The sequence below is a fragment of the Bufo bufo genome, chromosome 3 (genome assembly GCF_905171765.1).
Source record: "Bufo bufo chromosome 3, aBufBuf1.1, whole genome shotgun sequence".
Classification (NCBI taxonomy): domain Eukaryota; kingdom Metazoa; phylum Chordata; class Amphibia; order Anura; family Bufonidae; genus Bufo; species Bufo bufo.
The window spans coordinates 97,358,524-97,381,391 of record NC_053391.1 but is presented as its reverse complement, the minus strand read 5'-3'; the positions used below and the strand labels follow the sequence as shown (position 1 = coordinate 97,381,391).

The 22,868-nt window shown below is 44.0% G+C and overlaps 1 protein-coding gene across 3 annotated transcripts in view; it reads left to right on the top strand.

Annotated features, from left to right (window-relative positions):
- Positions 1-22,868, top strand: part of ABR (ABR activator of RhoGEF and GTPase) — a 381,876-nt gene that overhangs the window by 317,612 nt on the left and 41,396 nt on the right. For all 3 annotated transcript variants that reach the window (XM_040423381.1, XM_040423382.1, XM_040423383.1), the window contains 2 exons: positions 5,967-6,064; positions 8,005-8,136. In XM_040423381.1, coding sequence (XP_040279315.1) covers positions 5,967-6,064; positions 8,005-8,136 — 230 coding nt within the window. The remainder of the gene's footprint in view (positions 1-5,966; positions 6,065-8,004; positions 8,137-22,868) is intronic.

Here is a 22,868-nt window from a genome sequence, read left to right as displayed (position 1 = left end):
ATGGACCAAACGGATTTTAATGCAGTAGGGACCCGCATAAAAGAGGTCGCTGTGGTTTAGCAGCTTATATTATACATAACTTTTAGGAGTTTTTACTCACAGTTGACATTTTACAAGTGTCCTATGGGTGATAAATGCCTGATCACTGGGTGTCCTGTCAACTACTGGGACCTCTAATGATCATTGAAGCCCCCTTTTCCACCATTTCACAAGCGCACTGAGGAGGAGTTTGAGAGGAGCGGCAGTCGCGCATGTAAGAAGCCTCTCCATTCAAAGTCTGCTTAAAGAGGACCTTTCACCCATTATGACAATGTGAACTAAGTATACAGACATGGAGAGCGGCGCCCGGGGATCTCACTGCACTTACTATTATCCCTGGGCGCCGCTCCGTTCTCCCGCTATGCCCTCCGGTATCTTCGTTCACAAAGTTATGGTAGGCGGAGTCTGCCCTTGTTCTGCTGTAGAGCTGGCCAATCGCATTGCAGAGCTCACAGCCTGGGAGAAAATAACCTCCCAGGCTGTGAGCTCTGCGCTGCGATTGGCCAGCGCTACAGCAGAACAAGGGCAGACTCCGCCTACCATAACTTAGTGAGCGAAGATACCGGAGGGCATAACGGGAGAACGGAGCGGCGCCCAGGGATAATAGTAAGTGCAGTGAGATCCCTGGGCGCCGCTCTCCGTGTATGTATACTTAGTTCACATTGTCATAATGGGTGAAAGGTCCTCTTTAACTGCAGTGTGGAGGAACAGGAGTCTCAGGAATCCCTGGTAGTGATCAGTGAGGGTTGCACTGGGAACGTATTCCCATTAATAATATTCCCAGTGCTGACCACATGGGACAGCTCCGGCGCAGCAGCAGCAGCGAGCGGACCTAAGCACGTCACATATGTGCAGCTGTATAGCACAGGTGCAAATTCTCCATAGTGTAGTGCTGCGCCCTCGTGGTGTGCCGTGTTCTGTATGCTGAATTGTGTGACTACTCCTCAAGCTCCGCAATCCGCCTGCATCGCTGGGATGGCATGTATTATTAGAAAGACGGGTTAATTCCCTGTAATGTGCTGTGGGGGCGTCCCCTCAAGTCATTAGCTTCTTTGTATTAATTACTGCTGCCTGGGAACATGGGGCAGAGGGGAGGTATTGTTTAGCACAATGTAAAGTCACTGATGAATTATGAGCCTTATTTCTTTTTGCTACCTTCACTTTCTACATTGTGCTCGTTTCCTTACAGAGCACACTTAACCCTGTAACCGCTGCATCGTTTTGAGCCACTTGAAGAACAGTTTAGCAGTTTTTGCTATAACTTACATCAGGCTCCAAATAATCATTTTTCTGTTTGACAGTAATAGTAAGAATCTGTCCCAAGATTTCACTAAACAAACAGCACACATTCATCAGTACATCTTACACTTGATGAGGCCGGTGGACTGACTTTGAAAGTCCATGTCAGAATGGATGCGTAAGATCCGTTGTGAACGGCTTTCTGCCTGATATTAAAATGAGCATTTTATGAGTCCACCCTCTGTCAAAGATTATACAGCGACTCTGACATGAATTTTTAAAGTAAGTACACCAGCCTCATCAGGTCTAAAAAAAATAATAATTATAATAATAATGCATGCAGTTGTTTTTTTTGTGAAATCTGATGACAGATCCTTTTTAGATTACATTTTCTTGCGTATTTGAAGATTTCTATTCTTTGATGTCCTTAAAGAAGTTGTCTCAACTCCCTAGGATATGCCCCCAGTGTCTTATAGGTGTGGGTCCCACCTTTTGAGACCTGCACCTATCTTTAGAATGGAGAATGCAAAATGAAGGATGGCACACCGCACATGCGCAGCCGCCCCCCATTCATTCCTATGGGAGCGCCACTCTGCTATTTTCAGCAGTCCCATTGAAATGAATGGGAAGCGCTCCTCGCAAGCGCGGCCACCGCTCTATTCACTTCTATGGGGCTGACGGAAATAGCGAAGCCAGCGCTTATCCATCTTCAGCGCTCCCACAGGAATGAATAGAGGGCGGCCGCCCTCCTTCTCTTTGCAAGCTCTGTTCTAAAGATAGGTGCAGGTCCCAGTGGTGGGACCCGCACCGATCATCATTGGGGGAATATCCTAGCGATATGCCCCCAATGTCTGAGGTGAGACAACCCCTTTAAAGTGCTTTGCCCATGTGTAGTTTAATTTGTATAGATCAGGCATGCTCAACCTGCGGCGCTCCAGCTGTTGCAAAACTACAACTCCCATGATTCCTGGACAGCCTACAGCTATCAGCCTACAGAAGGGCATGGTGGGAGTTGTAGTTTTACAACAGCTGGAGGGCCGCAGGTTGACCATCCCTGGTCTAGATCATTTATGCAGAATAGGGTATTTATAGTGGCAGCAGAGCTATTGATCTAGCTGGGATGCGTTTTTTTTTTTTTTTAATACTTTTCTAGACTCAGAGTTTGAGTCTTTTTGTGCCCAGCAGTCCCCAGTATCCTCACTAGATCTCCTGTAATCATATAACCATTGACATGATCACTGGGGCATAGGTATCAGGCATGGTTTGTGCATCCCTAATTAAAGCAAGGGTTAATTTAGCATTCCACGGCTAAACATGTGAAGCTAGAAGTGCTCTGTATAGATTATAAATTGGAATACTGCCGAAACGTAACGCAGCTAAGTATGGCATATTTTTCCTTGCACGTATACAGGATATCTGGCAAGAGACTTCTTACTAGATTTGCCACTGAACTCCCATGTTGTAAAATAGCTTTTGATCTAAAGCAGCTAAATGGGGCTGACATGTTAAGCTCGGGCTCCTTTCATGTGCAGGCTAATGGGATCCTGCAAGTGTGACAGGGTCACGCTTAATATTTATCAGGTCTTCCAGTGATGAATCGCATGCAGAAGTTCAGTCGAAAGGGCCTGAATCTCATTTGGTTTAGTTGCCCTGAATTCATTGCCAGGCTATTTATGGGGGAGAACCTTTGATGTATAATACAAGGCTTCACCTCACAACTTGATCGCAATACCCAAAGGCAAGCTAACTTGACATCCCCTTGAACTCACGTGATATGCTGTGCAATTTTATCTTTCACAAAATTTTCTCGGAATTTAAGGGGGGTATTCCTGATACAAGTTATCTCCCTATACATTGGATAGGGTATAGTTATTAGATTGTTGGAGGTCCAACCATTGGGACCCCCAACAGTCACGTGAATTGGGACCAGTGTTCTTTGTTTGAATGGAGCTCTGGTTGAGCATGCACACCACCACTCCACTCTGCTATCTCAGGCAGTCTCATGGGGATGAATGGAGTGTCAATGTGCATGCCCAACCTGCCAGTCCATTTAGATGGAGGTCCATGTAAAAGATAGGGGTCTCAGTGGTCGGACCCCCACTGATCTTTTTATTTGATAGGGGATAACTTATTCTAACTGGAATACCCCTATAATTATGAAAGATAAAAATGAGATTCCTTAGTTGATACCTTTTAATTGCTAACTGAAAATATGATGACAAAAGTGCAAGCTTTCGAGAATACTCAGGTCTCTTCCTCAGGCATGTTATAACACAGTATCAGCAGCAGTATTTCATTATGTCTGTCAGTGTCTATGTAGAAGCAGAGCTCTGTGTGTTTGTTCTTTTAACACTAAACTTTATTACCAATATGACAACATCACCTAGAGACAGGCAGTCGTTTTACACCACCACCTAGAGACAGGCGGCCGCACAAATACACACATTAATGTAGTTACTGTAATAACCACAAAAAAATAATTATTCCAACACTTGTCCTATGAGTTATCACATGAATGTGTGCTCACCCAGCACATGTATGTCATGTAACACTGATGCTTACTGAATGTCAGGGATTACATGTGTACAGTGTAACATGACTGATGCCATGTTTCACTTAGGCCATGGATATATTACACAGGACTGATGCATGGGCTCTACCGCTCTTGAACATAAAGGGGTCAACTGCCTGATATAAGAAAGATATACATTCAGGTCCATAAATATTTGAACATCCACACAATTCTAACATTTTTGGCTCTATACACCACCACAATGGATTTGAAATTAAACAAACAAGATGTGCTTTAACTGCAGACTGTCATCTTTAATTTGAGGGTATTTACATCCAAATCAGGTGAACGGTGTAGGAATTACAACAGTTTGCACATGTGCCTCCCACTTGTTAAGGGACCAAAAGTAATGGGACAATTGGTTTCTCAGCTGTTCCATGGCCAGGTGTGTGCTATTACCCTTATTATCCCAATTACAATGAGCAGATAAAAGGTCCAGAGTTCATTTCAAGTGTGCTATTTGCATTTTTAATCTGTTGCTGTCAACTCTCAAAATGAGATCCAAAGAGCTGTGACTATCAGTGAAGCAAGCCGTCATTAGGCTGAAAAAAACTAAACAAACCCATCAGAGAGATAGCAAAAACATTAGGCGTGGCCAAAACAACTGTTTGGAACATTCTTAAAAAGAAGGAATGCACCGGTGAGCTCAGCAACAAAAAGACCCGGAAAACGACGGAAAACAACTGTTGTGGATGACCGAAGAATTCTTTCCCTGGTGAAGAAAACACCCTTCACAACAGTTGGCCAGATCAAGAACACTCTCCAGGAGGTAGGTGTATGTGTGTCAAAGTCAGCAATCAAAAGAAAACTTCACCAGAGTGAATACAGAGGCTTCACCACAAGATGGAAACCATTGGTGAGCCTCAAAAACAGGAAGGCCAGATTAGAGTTTGCTAAACGACATCTAAAAAAGCCTTCACAGTTCTGGAACAACATCCTATGGACAGATGAGACCAAGATGATCAACTTGTACCAGAGTGATGGGAAGAGAAGAGTATGGAGAAGGAAAGGAACTGCTCATGATCCTAAGCATACCACCTCATCAGTGAAGCATGGTGGTGGTAGTGTCATGGCGTGGGCATGTATGGCTGCCAATGGAACTGGTTCTCTTGTATTTATTGATGATGTGACTGCTGACAAAAGCAGCAGAATGAATTCTGAAGTGTTTCGGGCAATATTATCTGCTCATATTCAGCCAAATGCTTCAGAACTCATTGGACGGCGCTTCACAGTGCAGATGGACAATGACCCAAAGCATACTGCAAAAGCAACCAAAGAGTTTTTTAAGGGAAAGAAGTGGAATGTTATACAATGGCCAAGTCAATCACCTGACCTGAATCCGATTGAGCATGCATTTCACTTGCTGAAGACAAAACTGAAGGGAAAATGCCCCAAGAAGAAGCAGAAACTGAAGACAGTTGCAGTAGAGGCCTGGCAGAGCATCACCAGGGATGAAACCCAGCGTCTGGTGATGTCTATGCGTTCCAGACTTCAGGCTGTAATTGGCTGCAAAGGATTTTCAACCAAGTATTAAAAAGTGAAAGTTTGATTTATGATTATTATTATGTCCCATTACTTTTGGTCCCTTAACAAGTGGGAGGCACATATGCAAACTGTTGTAATTCCTGTACCGTTCACCTGATTTGGATGTAAATACCCTCAAAGCTGACAGTCTGCAGTTAAAGCAAATCTTGTTCGTTTCATTTCAAATTGTGGTGGTGTATAGAGCCAAAAATGTTAGAATTGTGTTGATGTCCCAATATTTTTGGACCTGACTGTATATGCAGAATTTTAAATGCATGTATATTAGAAAATTGTATGATTTCCTCTTATATAAACAAAAAAAAACTGGACTACACCATTATTATGTCAAATTTTGTGTGGATTTCGGTGATGACCACTGCATGCCTACTGTAAATACTGCATATTTTCCACACACAGTTTTGCTGTGAAAAATCCATAGCATTTATGGTATGTGTGATTTCTGGGCTTATATAAATCCCTGCAAAGCAACCCAAAACAGCAATATGTGAACAACATCTGGTGCCGCTTATAAATGTAGATTTTCATTCACGTCAGAATTGTGTTGAATGAACCTCATTTGCTGTCTTGTTAGATCTGTACTGCACACTAGAAGTGGACTCATTTGGCTATTTTGTCAGCAAAGCTAAAACCAGAGTGTTTCGGGACACTACAGAACCGGATTGGAATGAGGTGAGTAGTGAAAAACCATTTATATCCGTACACGCTACTGGTCATGCAGAAAACCGAACTGGTCCACGTTAAAGGGGTTGTCTCATGCCGGGATCCAGTCTGCCAGAGCTGTTTCTAACTCCAGGGAATCCCTATGGCCCCTTTCAGACGAGAGAGTTCCACACTCTGGACTCGCAGCGTGATTATGCTGCAGCTCCTGTCCTGACCTCCCTGCACTGACTAGGTCGCATAGCATTATATTGATTTATGATGCAATGTAACCCTTACAGTTCTGGATTGATGTATTGGATAACACGGACAGCATTATGTCACTGTTATATAACCCTTAGAGGTCTAGAATCTATTGGATAACTCTGACATAATGCTGTCATTGTTATCCAATACATTCCAGAACTGTAAAGGTTACATAGCATCATAAATCAATATAATGCTGTCAGACGGAAGCTGCTGCGAGTCCGGAGCGTGAAACTCGCTTGTCTGAAAGGGGCCTAACAGAGGGACCCCATGTTCATGTGCTTGAATAGGACATATAGATGGGGTTTTCTTTGTGAGATAGACTTTTTAAAGGCCATTCTCCGTTCACATTTGCTCGTTTATATAGTATTCTGTTTCATTAGGGTGGTATCCTTTTTGAAAGATGTAGCATTCTGTGGCGGCCATTGTAATACAAGGATGGCCCATGTCCACCAGCATGGAAGATGCTGGTTTTCCTTGGCAAATTCATCTGTTTGTCCTGATTCCTAGTCCTGGCCCCCATAGTCAATCAGCTCCACCAACTTGGGGCTGCATTGCACCTTTAATGGACCCATTTATTTAAGTAGGATTATTCTGATGGCAAATCATTTGGGCATCAGCTAGCTGCAGGTTTCCGCTGTGAATTTTTGGAGCCGAGAAGCTTAGGGCCACATTTATTAAGACCGGAGTTTTAGACGCCGATCTTAATAAAGCCCCATAGCTGGCGGAGAATTCACCGCAGTTATGAAGAGGCCCCGTCCTCGCCATTACTTCGGCAAATCCAGCGCTAGTTCTAAATGTAAGACTGCTTCCAAGCTTTCTTATATTTAGACCATTTTCTACGCCTGAAACAGGCAAAGAAAATGGTAAATGAGACTGGCCTGCCGGCCCGTTCCCTTCCCCACCCGCGTCACGCCCACAATTTTAGACCTAGCATGAGCGGGGGGAAGTTGCAGATAGCGGAGCAGCTAACCTTTGCGCCGTTATCTGCACCTAAAATATGCCTAATTTAGGCGTATTTCAGATTAGTAAATGACCCCCCTTAGTCTGTTACCCTAATCTACCTGGTACCTGATTTACCATTAAATACAGCAAAGGATTCTAGCATAAGAGCAGTGTGACAGTAATGTTCATTCGACGGATTCCAAGTTTGTGACTTGAGAAAAGTTGGGTGACATTCTGTAATTGTAAGAGCTGCCATAACAGCCCTTAGTAGATGTACACAGTTTTTCCCAGAAACTTGTATAAATGAGAAATTGCGGACCAAAATAAAAAAAAAATTGGACAGAAGAGGACAACTTATTACCTCCTTTCCTCACCTGTCCTTGCATAATAAACATTTTAAAGAGGTATTCCAATCTGGGACATAGAAATCCAACAGGTGTAGGTTCCACGTGTGGGACTTGCTCATAAATCAAGGACAGGGCCCCGAAGTGAATGGAGAATAAGCCGCAAATGTGGGGCCACTCCTCCATTCACCACGGTGGGACTTACGAGCCGAGCTCCCTATTAGCTCTAGTCGAGCTTTCTGAACAAAAATGACTGAGTACAATTTTATTAACAATTTTTATTTGGGGAAATTGCGATCTAAGATCTTAGTGCAATGTATTCATAATTAATTGAATATAACGTTCATAGCCTTACATCGTGGAATTACTTGTGTTGTGCATCATGACAAAAGTTGTATGCTTTCTCCACCCCGGCAGGAATTTGAAATTGAGCTGGAGGGTTCTCAGTGCCTGCGGATCTTGTGCTATGAAACGTGCTATGACAAAAGCAAACTCAACAAAGACAACAACGAGATTGTGGACAAGATCATGGGCAAGGGACAGATCCAGGTACAAACTATGCCACAGTTACATTATCTCTCAATAAGAATGTTTACAGACTGACAAAAACTTAAAGGGGTATTCTGCTTAGAACAAGTTACTCCTTATCCACATATCACAAGGACGGAAGTATGTTGTCCCCTGTTTGAATGAAGCGATGGTTGAGGATGCACAACACCACGCCAATCAAAGTCTGTTAGACTGCCGGAGACAGCCAAGCGCTGTACTCTTTATCTCCAGCAGTCCCATAGAGATGAATGGAGCGCTAGTGTGCATGCTCAATCTCGTGATTGGTGGGAGTCCCAGCAGTTGGGGACTGCTTGTTCTAACTGGAGTACCCCTTTAAATTCTGCTATCTGGCTTGGGATTTGGGTGTGTGGTAGATTCTGGCCAGCAGTGCTGTGTTCCAATGTGCTTCCTTTGGCATTCGATATTTTGGCTTGGCCGTCTTGGGTTTACCTAAAGACTCTTGGAATTTGTATATCAGTCAGTGTTGTTCTTGAATTAATTTTTACTACTTTGAAATTAAAAAAAAAATCCATTTAAGGGTAGACCCTGTCATGTAGGTAAAGATTTGGTCAGATCTGTGCTGATAAATCCAGCAACACATTAAAAAAGTACTTGGGCTACTTTCACACTGGCGTTTTGGTTTCCGTTAGTGAGATCCGTTCAGGGCTCTCTCAAGCGGTCCAAAACGGATCAGTTTTGCCCTAATGCATTCTGAATGGAAAAGGATCCGCTCAGAATGCATCAGTTTGCCTCCGTTCCGTCTCCATTCCGCTCTGGAGGCGGACACCATAACACTGCTTGCAGCGTTTTGGTGTCCGTCTGACGAAACTGAGCCAAACGGATCCGTCCTGGCACACAATGTAAGTCAATGGGGACGGATCCGTTTTCTCTGACACAATAGAAAACGGATCCGTCCTCCGTTGACTTTCAATGGTGTTCAAGACGGATCTGTCTCGGCTATGTTAAAGATAATACAAACGGATACGTTATGAACGGAGGCAGCCGTTTGTATTATCTGAACGGATCCGTCTGTGCAGATCCATGGCGGATCCGCACCAAACGCGAGTGTGAAAGTAGCCTCATCTGTTCTTCATTGCAGTTTGATCCAGAGGGTTGTTTGGTTTCATCCTGAAAGTAGTTGTCCCAAAATGAAACATTACATTTCTGTGTGAGATTGGGCAAAACAGAAACATTTGTTATTTGGAATTATTTTTTTAAATGCTGCCGTGTCTAGATATTCTGGTGTTCCTCCTTGAGGGCTCTCTGATACTGTGTGTCCAGTGCTGGTGGTCACACATACTCAGTCCCACCCCCCAATGGAGTGATTTCTGATATTGTGCAACCCAGCGGAGGCGTCCTCTATCCAGCTCATTACAGGGACCTTCCGAGAGGGACTCAAAAGAATCCCAGGTGGCGCCATAACAAGCATGTAACTGTAATATCTGCTCGGCAGAGCGTTTAAATGATTCCAATAAAAAAAAAAAAAAAAGTTATGTTTTATTGGATGTAACACAGAAATGTAATATTTCACCATCCTACCACCCCTTCAAGCTTCCTTTTGACAGACCAGACAAAGTCGGAGTGGATTATCTGCTGTATTTTTTATTTCTAGCTTTAATGTATGTTTAAATACGGCATATTTATTCTGCAATCTGACGCTGCCTCCTGAATCATTCCAGCCTGTAGAGCATGGGTGTCAAACATGCGGCCCGCAATGAATATCTTTGCGGCCCGGCAGTCTAGTATCTCTGAACATGAGCGCTGCTATCGGCGCGCTCATGTTCTCTCAGCAGCACGGGGAGAAGGAAGCTGTCCTCCCTCCCCCTGTGCTGCTGCCGCTGCCACCAATGAGAAGAGAGGGGGGGAGGAGGGGCGGGCGCACTGCGCCACCAATGAGGAGAGAGGGGCGGAGGAGGGGCGGGCGCACTGAGCCACCAATGATAGGACTATTCCCATTTCCCACACAGAGCGGCGCCCAGCGATGTCTCAGCACTCACCATTAGTCCTGGGCGCCGCTCCGTTCGCCTGCAGTGCTCCATTACTGTCTCCTCTCCTGCTCCACATGCTGCTGATTACTATCGGAGCGATGGGAGGAGACATCAGCTTCACTAGTGGGCGTTCCTTCTCCCTGCGCTGCGATTGGACAGCGCTACAGCCAGGAAGAAGGAACGCCCACTAGTGAAGCTGATGTCTCCTCCCATCGCTCCGATAGTAATCAGCAGCATGTGGAGCAGGAGAGGAGACAGTAATGGAGCACTGCAGGCGAACGGAGCGGCGAACAGAACTAATGGTGAGTGCTGAGACATCGCTGGGCGCCGCTCTGTGTGGCCTGATAGTGAAAGTCAGTCTTTAACACAATACAGGAGGCGGGTGCCGGCAGCAGAATCGCATTGCCGGCACCCTGCCGCTGACAGGGAGCTGCGATCAGAGGCAGTTAACCCCTTAGGTGCCGCACCTGAGGGGTTAACTGCTGATCTGCCAGTACCAGCCTCCTGTATAAAGGGGAAATTTATCATTGGTGGTGCAGTGTGCCCCCCTCAACCCCCCATCCCATTAAAATCATTGGTGGCACAGTGCGCCAGCCCCTCTCAACCCCCCCAGTATTAAAATCATTGGTGGCAGTGGCCACAGGGACCTCTCCCCTCCCCCTCATTGGTGGTGCAGTGGCAGCTTCTGATCGGAGCCCCAGCTGTGTAAGCCTGGGGCTCCGATCAGTTACCATGGCAGCCAGGACGCTACAGAAGCCCTGGTTGCCATGGTAACATCCCTGATGCTGTGTGCACAAGGCACAGAGCAGCAGGGACAGTGTGAAGTCTTATTCACCCTAATAGAGCTGAATAGGACAAGGGATGAAAGATCCCAGGTTCTTGCCCCTAAGGCTACTTTCACACTTGCGTTCAGAGCGGATCCGTCTGAGACAGATCCGGTCATATAATGCAGACGGTGGATCCGTTCAGAACGGATCCGTCTGCATTATATTGTAAAAATTTTTTTTTTTTTTTGATGCGGCCCACATAAACTTAAATTATTTTTTTTTGGCCCATGTTAGCCTTTGAGTTTGACATGCTTGCTGTAGAGGTTATATTTACAGGACGTACCTGCATTTTTCTAAAAATTCCTAGAAAAAAACTGGACAGATTTAGGGCTCATGCACACACACATGTATTTTGTGGTCCGCAAAACACGGATTTGAAAAAAAAAACGGATGCAATACGGATGTCATACGGACTTCATCCATATTTTTTGCAGATCCATTGTAACTGCCTAACCTTCTCCACAAAATGGACAAGAATAGGACATGTTTTATCTTTTTTGTGTAACGGACATATACGGAAACTGAATGCACACGGGGTCATTTGCATTTTTTTGCTGACCCATTGAAGTGAATGCTTCCGCATACGGGCTGCACACAAAGAAAACGGAACGGACACGAAAAAATATATGTTTGTGTGCATGAGACATTGAGGTTTTAGGTCGTGGCTTGGGAGGGGGGAGGGGAGCTCATTTTGTGATTTCTCTTGTAAACATTACGTCCTGCTATGAGCTTGATGTCTGTGTAATTATTGGCATTCTGGGTATGTTGCAGTGTATCACTATGCTATGTTCATGTAATGCATAAAACGTGCAATAATTGTCATGTTTCTCATTACTATTCAACTCCGGGGGGTGTTATGCGCTCCTTCCCTTCTGCTGGGACTCTTTGGGGAGAAGGCAGGAATGCATCTCAGTTAATTTCTTCCTTCCCTCGCAGGAGATCTTGTCAGTCCGCAGAACCCTTTTCCGAGGCCCCTTGATATCCCATATAATTACCTTTTCCCCTTGAACTGGGGTCATGCCGGAGAGGTGCAGTGTTCAGAGGGATGACTGGGTTCATTTTTACTAATAAAGCTTAGGTTAATAATACTTTCTCCTGTCTCTCTCCCAGTATGGGGCTGGCACTGCATGGCACATTATGTGGACTATTGCTTAAATAATTTTTTGGGAAGTTTGAGTCAACATTTACTAGGGATGTAATGAACGTTTCGCCCCAACGACCTGGAAACGCTGTATATATAATTCTGCTGTGACAATAGTGGCATCGCTTCCTATAGGAGAAATCTCCTCTCGCCAGCAAATCCTGGATAGAGACCCATTTCTTCTTGCTCTATGGTCGTCATTTGTTTTCTTAACGATAAGCCTTTAAGGCATTATATCTCCTTGTGTTTTATCTCCCACACTGAAGACAACACTGAAATATGTTCCATTTCATCTTTTATCATCATAAATCAGAAATTAGAGAGAGTCCTTTGCCGACTGTGAGAAAATGTCCAGGATGTGGCACGTCTTCTCATCACCAGTGTAATGATCTGATCTCCGATTCTTCTCATCACCAGTGTAATGATCTGATCTCCGATTCCCCGTCACATCGTGACATTGGTGACGTCACTGGTTCATAGTAAATGCATGGATGTCTGGACGTCTACCGGTGTAACTAATGGGGTGGTCACAACAAGGCCCTGACCCCTGCACAGGTCACAGAACATGCCTAGAAAACTTTCCCTTAGGATCCATTTAGACTTCCCTAACATGTTTTGCGGATCCGCAAAACACAGACAATTCCTTTAAGGTTCCTAAAATCGCAGTCCGGCTGGGATACTTGTCCGCATTTCGGATGCATAATGTGTAGTGAGTTGTGACTGCAAGAGGGTTAAGGTCCTTTTTTTGTTAATGCGATTTTGGGTTTTTAGAAGTTTCCCAGGCCATGCCATGTCCCACGTTCCCCAAATAGCTTCCTGAACACATCTTATGTGTACTTTGGTAGAACGCATCTTGGGGAGTTGGGTCTGCTGGTCACGTATCGCACATTTCTACAAAGCAGCAGTAATATGTTGCATAACGCAGCACAGTCGATGATTACTGCATTCATCTGCTGCTTACGTACCAATTCTGTAGTATATACTTATTGGACTAACTGATTTTAGAAGCATTCCCGTCATGTAAAAATACAGCTGCGTGGTGTGGTTTGCAGTAAGTCAGGTGAAAGTACCTTTCTCCACAAATCTGCCCATAGTGTATTAGGATATGGCCACACATGCAGTTTTTTTTATGCCGTTTTTGAAACCACCAACAGAAAATACTGTATGTCATCTGTTCTTAAAGGTATGTTCACATGGGATGCAAAATACAGCAGAAAATCTGCTGCAGATTTTACCACGGATCCACTGCAAAATGTATACTAATCCATGGTAAAATCCACATGAATTACAAATGGATTTTGATGCAGAACGGTTTATGGATTGGCTGTAGCTTTCACCCTCTGCACTCCGTTTGACATACGTTAGAAAAAAGAGTCCGGTAAAAAAAAAAAAAAAAAAAAAAACGTTTTTTTTTTTTTTTTTTTTTACAATGGAACGCTATGGTGAACGGATGCCACTGTATGTCATCCGTTTAACGTATACATTTTTTGTATACGTTAAACAAATGGGAAAAAAACACGATGTGAACCCAGCCTAACAAAGCTAGAACCAGTCCCCTACCTCTCATGGATCCAGAGATCTCCCCATTCCATTGCTCCAATTACTCTGCTAGATTTATATCAGGCTGACCGCTTAGGGGACATTTCATGTCTGCTACAGCTCAGGAGGCAGTTAAAAGATGAAACTGAGCATGTGCGGCCATCTCAGCAAGGTGGACGGAGATAGAACCAACAGCAGGTGGCGCTATACATATAGATTTTATTGAATAACTCAGTGGCTAAACTAATTTTTTTATTTCATAATTTCATGCAATTACAAAAGTATTCAGATCCAGGTGCAGGTTTGGAGGCTGCACTATAGTTTTCGTGGTTTGAGCTCCACACTGCAGGTCAGTTTACGGTGCAGCGCGTTTGAAATTTCTTAATCTCATCCACTTTGCTGGAACTGTACAATTCTTGACATCAAAAGTGGCATAAAAAAACCTGCCCATGTCATACTCTCATATTCTATAGACACAAGCTTGGCTAATATGATAGCAAAAACATGAGTATGGCAGCGTGTCCTGGAGGAACGTCTTCCCTGACTGTAAAGCCCGTGGATATTCCTGGCATGTGCGTTGTGTTAGCTGCATTGATGTAAAGACTTTTCATGTCTTGACATAGTTATAGACCAGGAGCTGTGGACCTCTCCGGCTTTGATTGACTTGCGAATCATTAATTGGACAGATATTCTCTGCAGTAACTCGGCGGTGTCATATGTGATTGCTCATGTGGGAAGGTAGAATCACAATGCTGTTTTCCATTCATACTCTTCCTTCTGCTTCTCATATCAGTCCCTTCCCCGCTGGGTCATTATCTTCTATGAAAAAATCCTTATTTAATTAATCACATGACTGACTTGTGCAGATTAATGCACCAGGCCTGCCACAATGACAGCGATGGTCGTCATCTGCGTTTAATGAATAATCATAGTATTAAAAATTCAATCCAGGCCTTCTTTAGGTTATACTGTAGAAATGGTTCCAGTCCCATCAGCCTTATGGTAGATGAGACGTTTGATTGCTCCCCAGTTCTGTTGGAGAACCGGGGTAATCGTCCAGTAGGAAGTGATCAGCGTCAGTTTAGTCATCTGCCGTAGATCCAGGAGGAATAACGGAGGTATGGCACCATCAGACTATACATGATGGATTAATGTTGGCTGAACTCGCCTTTTTCCAGGATTGGACAATCACCTCATGTGTATAGGGGCCTCTCAAATCTCTCCCAATGGCAATATCAGGGACAGAATGATTAGGCAGTTGAATTTCAATTATGTCAGTGGAGATAAACCTCTGCCAAAGGTGTTTGGCTGCGTGTCGCTCCCCTTTCCCTATTCAGCACACATGCAGGAATGGCAGAACCAAGTATTTATGTGGTGGTCTCAAGGGTTGGCTGTCGTTCGGCAACTATGTATGGTCAGCTTGAGAAAAGGTTCTGCAGCCTCATTATTTCATGACGAAAGCATGTATTTACTAAGCAGACATGTCAGTGGAACTGTTAAAACGGTTGTGCCAACGATCACTGGGACCCCACCGAGCTGACAAAGGGGATGCCTTGTTCCGGTCCTGATGGAGCGGCAGGCCAAGCACGCGAGCCTACCCCTCCTTTCATTCTCTATGGGACTGCTTCAAATAGACAACTGCTTTACTCTGTTCCTTCAGTGTTTCTCTACCCCAGTCCCCACAAGTTCCCAGCATGTCGTGTTTTCAGGATATCCTCAGTATTAATGCCAATGCATCGGGACTTACCACTGGAATTTATTCTGTGGGATATTCTCAAATCATGACCGGCAGGTAGGCCCTGAGGACTGGAGCTGAGAAACACTGCCACAGAGATCAAGGCTAGGTCTACACGACAACATTTGTTGTACCAATGTCGCGCGATAATTTTTATAATGATAGTCTATGGAGTCGCATTGCGACGCAACAGTCGCAAAAAATCCATTCGAAATGGATTTTTCTGCGACTGTCGCGTCACAACATGTCGCACTGCGACACCATAGACTATCATTATAAAAATTGTCGTGCGACATGTTGCAGTGTAGTTGTGCCCTATGTGTCGCGCGACTTATTGTCGTCGTGTAGACCTAGCCTAATGGAGTGGAGGGTGCATGCTTGGCCCTGCCGTTCCATCAGGACGTGAACAGGGAATCCCCATTTTTGCATGGTTTGCCTGTTGCTTATTGCATACATTTCGTACTTGACACAACCCGTATATCCTCTCTTTAAAGTGACAGAACTGAGGCATTTTAGCTACGTCACCACTGGGTCCAGTGCACAGATTCTCATTAGACATGTGAAAATTTGATTATTTTTTGACTAACTTTTATTAGATCAACCTGCTACATAATAGTATGAAAGGAAACCATACAGAGGAAAACATTTTCCTATATATAGCTTCATGTAAAAGAAAATTGTTCCATTTTGGCATCATGTATATGCGTACTGTTAGGCTAGGGCTTTATGGCATCTTCTAGCTGTGTGACCTCAGTGTTTGTTCTTGTGATTGCTGCCTGACTATATCCTCCATAGGGAAACCATGAGACGGTGGGAAGCATATGATGCATATGGAATAAAGAGTCTTCAAGAAAAATGTGTTCCGAGTGTCCACATGCAGAATCTGTTTAGTCAGCGTTCTGCATGGAAGAGGTGGCAGCTGGTTTTGATCTACAGAATATAATAGATTTGTTAGTTGAGCGTCTCCTATATTGTGCATTCCTGTGCAGCCCCATCCACATACGGGGCCTTCACCTTTCTGAATGGACATTTATATTCTCCAATGAAGTAGAGTCAAGTTTTATTTGCTACATACTACAATGCATTATGTAGTTTGGATTGCTGGTAAACCTGTAAATGGTGCTTTATCTCTGTTATAAAAGAAAGTACACACAAGCAGCACATTTGGAGCAAACTACTCACAAAATTCATAAAAATCCTTACGGTTGCCACCAGAAATTTACATCAATAGCTTCCCCTTAGGATAGGCCATGCATATTTGATCAATGGAGGTCCGAACTCCGGGACCCTTGTAATGAAAGACTCTTGACACTTGCTCACTTGAATGGGAAAAGATGCTGTTCCTAGGTACAGTTGTGGCCAAAAGTTTTGAGAATAACACAAATATTAGTTTTCACAAAGTTTGCTGCTAAACTGCTTTTAGATCTTTATTTCAGTTGTTTCTGTGATGTAGTGAAATATAATTACACGCACTTCATACGTTTCAAAGGCTTTTATCGACAATTACATGACATTTATGCAAAGAGTCAGTATTTGCATTGTTGGCCCTTTTTTTTCAGGACCTCTGCAATTCGACTGGGCATGCTCTCAAACAACTTCTGGGCCAATTCCTGAATATTAGCAACCCATTCTTTCATAATCACTTCTTGGAGTTTGTCAGAATTAGTGGGGGGTTTTTTCTCCACCCGCTACTTGAGGATTGACCACAAGTTCTCAATGGGATTAAGATCTGGGGAGTTTCCAGGCCATGGACCCAAAATGTCAACGTTTTGGTCCCCGAGCCACTTAGTTTTCACTTTTGCCTTATGGCACGGTGCTCCATCGTGCTGGAAAATGCATTGTTCTTCACCAAACTGTTGTTGGATTGTTGGAAGAAGTTGCTGTTGGAGGGTGTTTTGGTACCATTCTTTATTCACAGCTGTGTTTTGGGGCGAAATTGTGAGTGAGCCCACTCCCTTGGATGAGAAGCAACCCCACACATGAATGGTCTCAGGATGCTTTACTGTTGGCATGACACAGGATTGATGGTAGCGCTCACCTTTTCTTCTCCGGACAAGCCTTTTTCCAGATGCCCCAAACAATCGGAAAGAGGCTTCATTTGAGAATATGACTTTGCCCCAGTCCTCAGCAGTCCTTTCACCATACTTTCTGCAGAAGATCAATCTGTCCCTGATGTTTTTTTTGGAGAGAAGTGGCTTCTTTGCTGGCCTTCTTGACACCAGGCCATCTTCCAAAAGTCTTTGCCTCACTGTGTGTGCAGATGCGCTCACACCTGCCTGCTGCCATTCCTGAGCAAGCTCTGCACTGGTGGCACTCCGATCCCGCAGCTGAATCCTCTTTAGGAGACGATCCTTGCGCTTGCTGGACTTTTTTGGACGCCCTGAAGCCTTCTTAACAAGAATTGAACCTCTTTCCTTGAAGTTCTTGATGATCCTATAAATTAGTAGCCACAATATCCTTGCCTGTGAAGCCATTTTTATGTAACGCAATGATGGCTGCACGCGTTTCTTTGCAGGTCACCATGGTTAACAATGGAAGAACAATGATTTCAAGCATCACCCTCCTTTTAACATGTCAAGTCTGCCATTTTAACCCAATCAGCCTGACATAATGATCTCCAGCCTTGTGCTCTTCAACATTCTCACCTGAGTTAACAAGACGATTACTGAAATGATCTCAGCAGGTCCTTTAATGACAGCAATGAAATGCAGTGGGAAGTTTTTTTTGGAATTAAGTTAATTTTCATGGCAAAGAAGGACTATACAATTCATCTGATCACTCTTCATAACATTCTGGAGTATATGCAAATTGCTATTATAAAAACTTAAGCAGCAACTATTCCAATTTCCAATATTTATGTAATTCTCAAAACTTTTGGCCACGACTGTACACTTTAGGCCTCATGCACACGACTGTTCCGTTTTTTTGCGGTCCGCAAAAACCAGAAGCCGCCCATTGTAGAAATGCCTATTCTTGTCCACAAAACGGACAAGAATAACACGTTATATTTTTTTTGCGGGTCTACGGAACGGAGCAACGGATGCGGACAGCACACAGAGTGCTGTCCGCATCTTTTGCGGCCCCCTTGAAGTGAATGGGTCCGCACCGGAGCCGCAAAAACTGCGGCTCGGATGCGGACCACAACAACGGTCGTGTGCATGAGGCCTTACTGTGATGATCATGGGGATCCCAGAGTTTAGACACCAACCAATTAACACTGATGGTCTGTCCTAAGGTTTTGAAGTCCCAAAAGTTCTCGGGGCTTTTTCATATTGATGACCTATCCTCAGGATAGGTCATCAATATCAGATCGGCGGGGGTCCGAAACCTGGCACTCACACCGATCAGCTGTTTGAGGAGCTCTGCTGCTGTCTGTCTATGGGAAAGGAAGAGAGAAGGGAGACTGTATGTGCGCACGCCGTCTCATCAAACAGCTGATCGGTGATGGTGCAGAACACCGCCGATCTGATATTGATGACCAATCCTGAGGACAGGTCATCAATATTAAAAAGCCTGGAGAACCTCTTTAAAGGTGTTGTCCTGCATAAATATTGATGACCTATCCTCGAGTAAGTAATCAATATCATATCGGCAGGATTCTGACACCCGGCCCCCCGCTGTTTGAAGAGGAGGTGGAGCTCCATGTGAGCACTGCTTCCTCTTCATTACACTGCACGTAGTTTCCTGTGGAGCTGAGTACTTGTCAGAGAGTACTTGTCATTACACTGTACTTCCGAGACGACGCGCAGTCAGTGTAATGAAGAGAAAGCAGCACTCGTATGGGGCGCCGCCTCCTCTTCAAACAGTGGGGGTGCCGGGTGTCAGACCCCCGCTGATATGATATTTATTACTTATCTCGAGGATAGGTCATCAATATATATGACAGGACAACCCCTTTAACACACTGAATGCCACAATATGTGGCTTTAATTTCAATTGGCATGCCATAGATAAGACATAGGGTAACAAGTTAGGCACATATCATGCAAACGTTGATGCTGGAGACATTGTCTGTCATTTGCACTACAGTTGAAATGTTAGCTGTAGTGTTACAGAATGTCTATGCCTTATGCATGTGTGCTGTGGACAGGGGCAGACTGGCCATAGACCCTACAGGGAAATTTCCCTGTGGGCCGATGTCCAGGGAGCCACTCAAGGCCTCCTCATGGCCACCAGCTGGGTACATAAAGATCTGATGCTTTTTGCATTAAATAATATAGGAGCATCAGACACTTATGCATCTGTAAAGTGGGAGGAGGTGCCTTCCTGAATTCGGCTGTATCACTCTCCTTAGGGCGATGACACTGCCACCTGTGCCACAGTATGAAACTGTATTTTGTGTTGCCCTGTGAGATTTGGTTCTGTTGGGGCGGTATTTTGTTCTGCACTACAGTATTTCTGGCCCTGTCTACTTCGGTTGTCCCTATCTATTTGTGTTGTCCCACCTTCTGTCACTTTGAACCCACCTACATCATGGGACCACTTTGTTTTTTTCCAGGGCCACCTTAAGTTCCCAATTTGCCCCTTGGCTGTACATCACACTTTAGGCTGGGGTTACACTTTTCTTTTGTGTTTCTTTTTAAAAGTGCATTTGAAAAAATGCCCATGCATTTTATTTATTTTTTTCTCTTTACTTTTGAAACGTGTTATATCAATGGGGGTCATTTTCAAACATTTTTATGCCTCGTGACAAGGCTGTGGATTTTGGCTCCTTCGAATTTACTATCATTTAACACCTGAGAACAGACGTTAAAGCTACTCCAGTCAGGACCTGGAGTACGGTAGTTTTTATGCCAGGCGCACGGACTGCCAGAAGTGTGCCTAATTTATGATGAGGCAGTGCAGAGGTGAAACAAAGACCGATGTTAACAGCAGTTTTTTAAAAATGACCCTCAATGTGTGTTTCACCAGTGAAAACTGCATAGGTAATTAACACATTGATTTTACATGTTTTACCAGTAGAAAAAAAAATTGGTCACAGTGTAAAAAAAAAAAAAAGTGTTTTTTAAATACGTGGAACAAAAAAAAAAAATTGTGATGCAAAATCAATAGGTAAACCCTGTCTTGGTATCTTTTCTGGTCCACAACTCCTTTCCTGTCTGAGTTGAAAGTGTCCTCAGCTGGACACACCTTGTAAATATTCATCACCCCCTCCTGTCTTATACAGTAGGCAGGAGAGAGAAGCTGGATGTCAGGGGCCACAGCTGTGCCTGGCACCGGATGATTAATGATTCTCCCAGTGGTGTCTCGGCCTCGTTTCATTACATACTTGTCGGGTGAGTCACGTGCTCGGTGTTACCCAGGAGGTGGCACCTCAGGAAGCTCTGCTGCTTAAGTATTTTTTATGAGCAGCTTAGACATTGTTGCTATCCCTGAGCAGAGGAAACCACAAGCTGTGTCCTTACACCAGACATTGAGAAGATACCTAGAAAATTGTTATTCAAATACCTGCTTCCCAACCCAACAATAGTCATCTAGATCCATATACCGTATATGCAACATCAATGTGCTATGTATGGTCTGAAACATCAGAGCAGGAATATTGCACCGAAACACACGCTTCCGTTTCCAATGTGGTTATTAGCGGTATTTGTGTGTGTATAGCTACATTGCATTTGGAAAGTCTTCAGACCCTTTCATTTTTTTAAAATTTAGTTACATGGCTAAAATAAAAAAAAATTAACGAGCTTTTCCTCATTGTTCAGCATTCAATACCCCATAATGAGAAGGAACAGAATGTTCAAAATCCTTGCTACTTTACTAAGAAGGAAAAACTCAAATCTTGCATTGACATATGTATTCAGACCCTTTACTCAGCCCTCAATTGAAGCACCTTTGGACGTGTTTACAGCCTTCAGTCTTCTTGGGTATGACGCCAAAAGGTTTGAACAGCTGGGTTTGAGGATTTTCTGCCATTCTTCTCTGCAGATCCTCTTAGTCTCTGTGAGGTTTCATGGGGACCGTCGGTGGACAGACGTTTTCAGTACTCTGCAGATATGTTCCATTGGGTTCAAGTTAGGGCTCTGGCTGGGCCACTCAAGGACATTCAAAGAGTTGTCCCCTAAAGCTTGCCATAAAAATGAAGGTGTGCAGGAAGCTTCCAACTCCATCCTTTTGTTCTACAAGGAGATTAGCCACCACCAGAACTGTCTGGCAGTAGCTTTCTCCACTCTCCACCTAGAGATGTGCCCCCATTGTCTGAGATGGGACTACCCCTTTTCAGGGTTTTCTAAATGGGCTGCATTAATATTATGTCCCAGGGATCTGCTCTCCATACATTTCATAAAAAAATGGGAACAGATCTGAGCACAAATGAGAAGACAAACATTACCTAACAGATTCTCTTAGTAAATGTTTCCCTTCTCGTTTCTGATTCTGTATGTCGGAAGTGAGTAGAGCAGACACACTAAACGCAATGTGAATGCCGTAAAACTCCTGTACGCACTAATCGGCATCTGCTAGTGACGTTGGTAATATAGAGATGCTGCACCGTGGATTCTTTGACGCTGCTGCTTCTTATTTTATGGCGATGCACGTGATGCATGAATACACTCATCAAGCTTCACAGTGCCCTTGCAAAATGTCAAGTGTTAACATTTGCCCACTTATTTGAATACATTTTAATGAATTGTCAAAATTTTATATATGCATATAGTGGCCCGAACCGCTAATGTAAATTAAGAATAGGTATGACATGAACAGACCCTGATGACAGGCACCACACTTTAGGAAAGTTTATTATAATTGGATTTCATTAATAATAAACAGCTGCATAAGAATTCCGTATTTTTCACTTTATAAGAAGCAATTTAGTGGAGGAAAAATGGCAGTGCATCTTATAAAGCAAATACAGGTGAGCGCCTCCATTACGGAAGTGCTTACTAGTATGCTAGGGGCGCGTAGAGTGTCGGGATATAGTGCGCACTATGACCTGGCATTGTACAGTCAGGTCACAGTGCAGTGCGGGCCTGGAGGAAGACCAGGAAGAGCCACTGGATCTGCAGAGCAGGAGAGGTAAGTCAATTTATTTTAGCTCTGATGGGGTGTGATCGGAGGATCTGATATATGGGGGTCTGATTTGATCTAAATTTCTGATATGGGGATCTGATGGAAAACTTTTTTCTTTTCTAATTTTCCTCTTCTAAACCATAGTTGCGTTTTATAATCCAGTGTTTCTTATAAAGCGAAAAATACAAAAAACTTTTACTGCAGAATGAACAGAACACTTACCTGGCCACCGCCTTTTTTTCATATTTTCAGCTGCAGATCTGCCAATTCCGGGCCTCCTCTTCTGTCATTCAGGATGGCTGCGCCGCTTCTCAGACGACTGGATGCTCAGCGTCCAGAAAACGTCCTGCTTGTTCAGCCCTGCTCTTATATTGCTTATGTGCTGGCCAATCAGAGGGCAGCAGGAAGTTCTTGTGCTACCAAATGTACAGTATGCATCAAGTAGTCTTGAGAAGAGGAGCCTGGGAATTGGCGAATCTGCAGCTGAAAAGGAG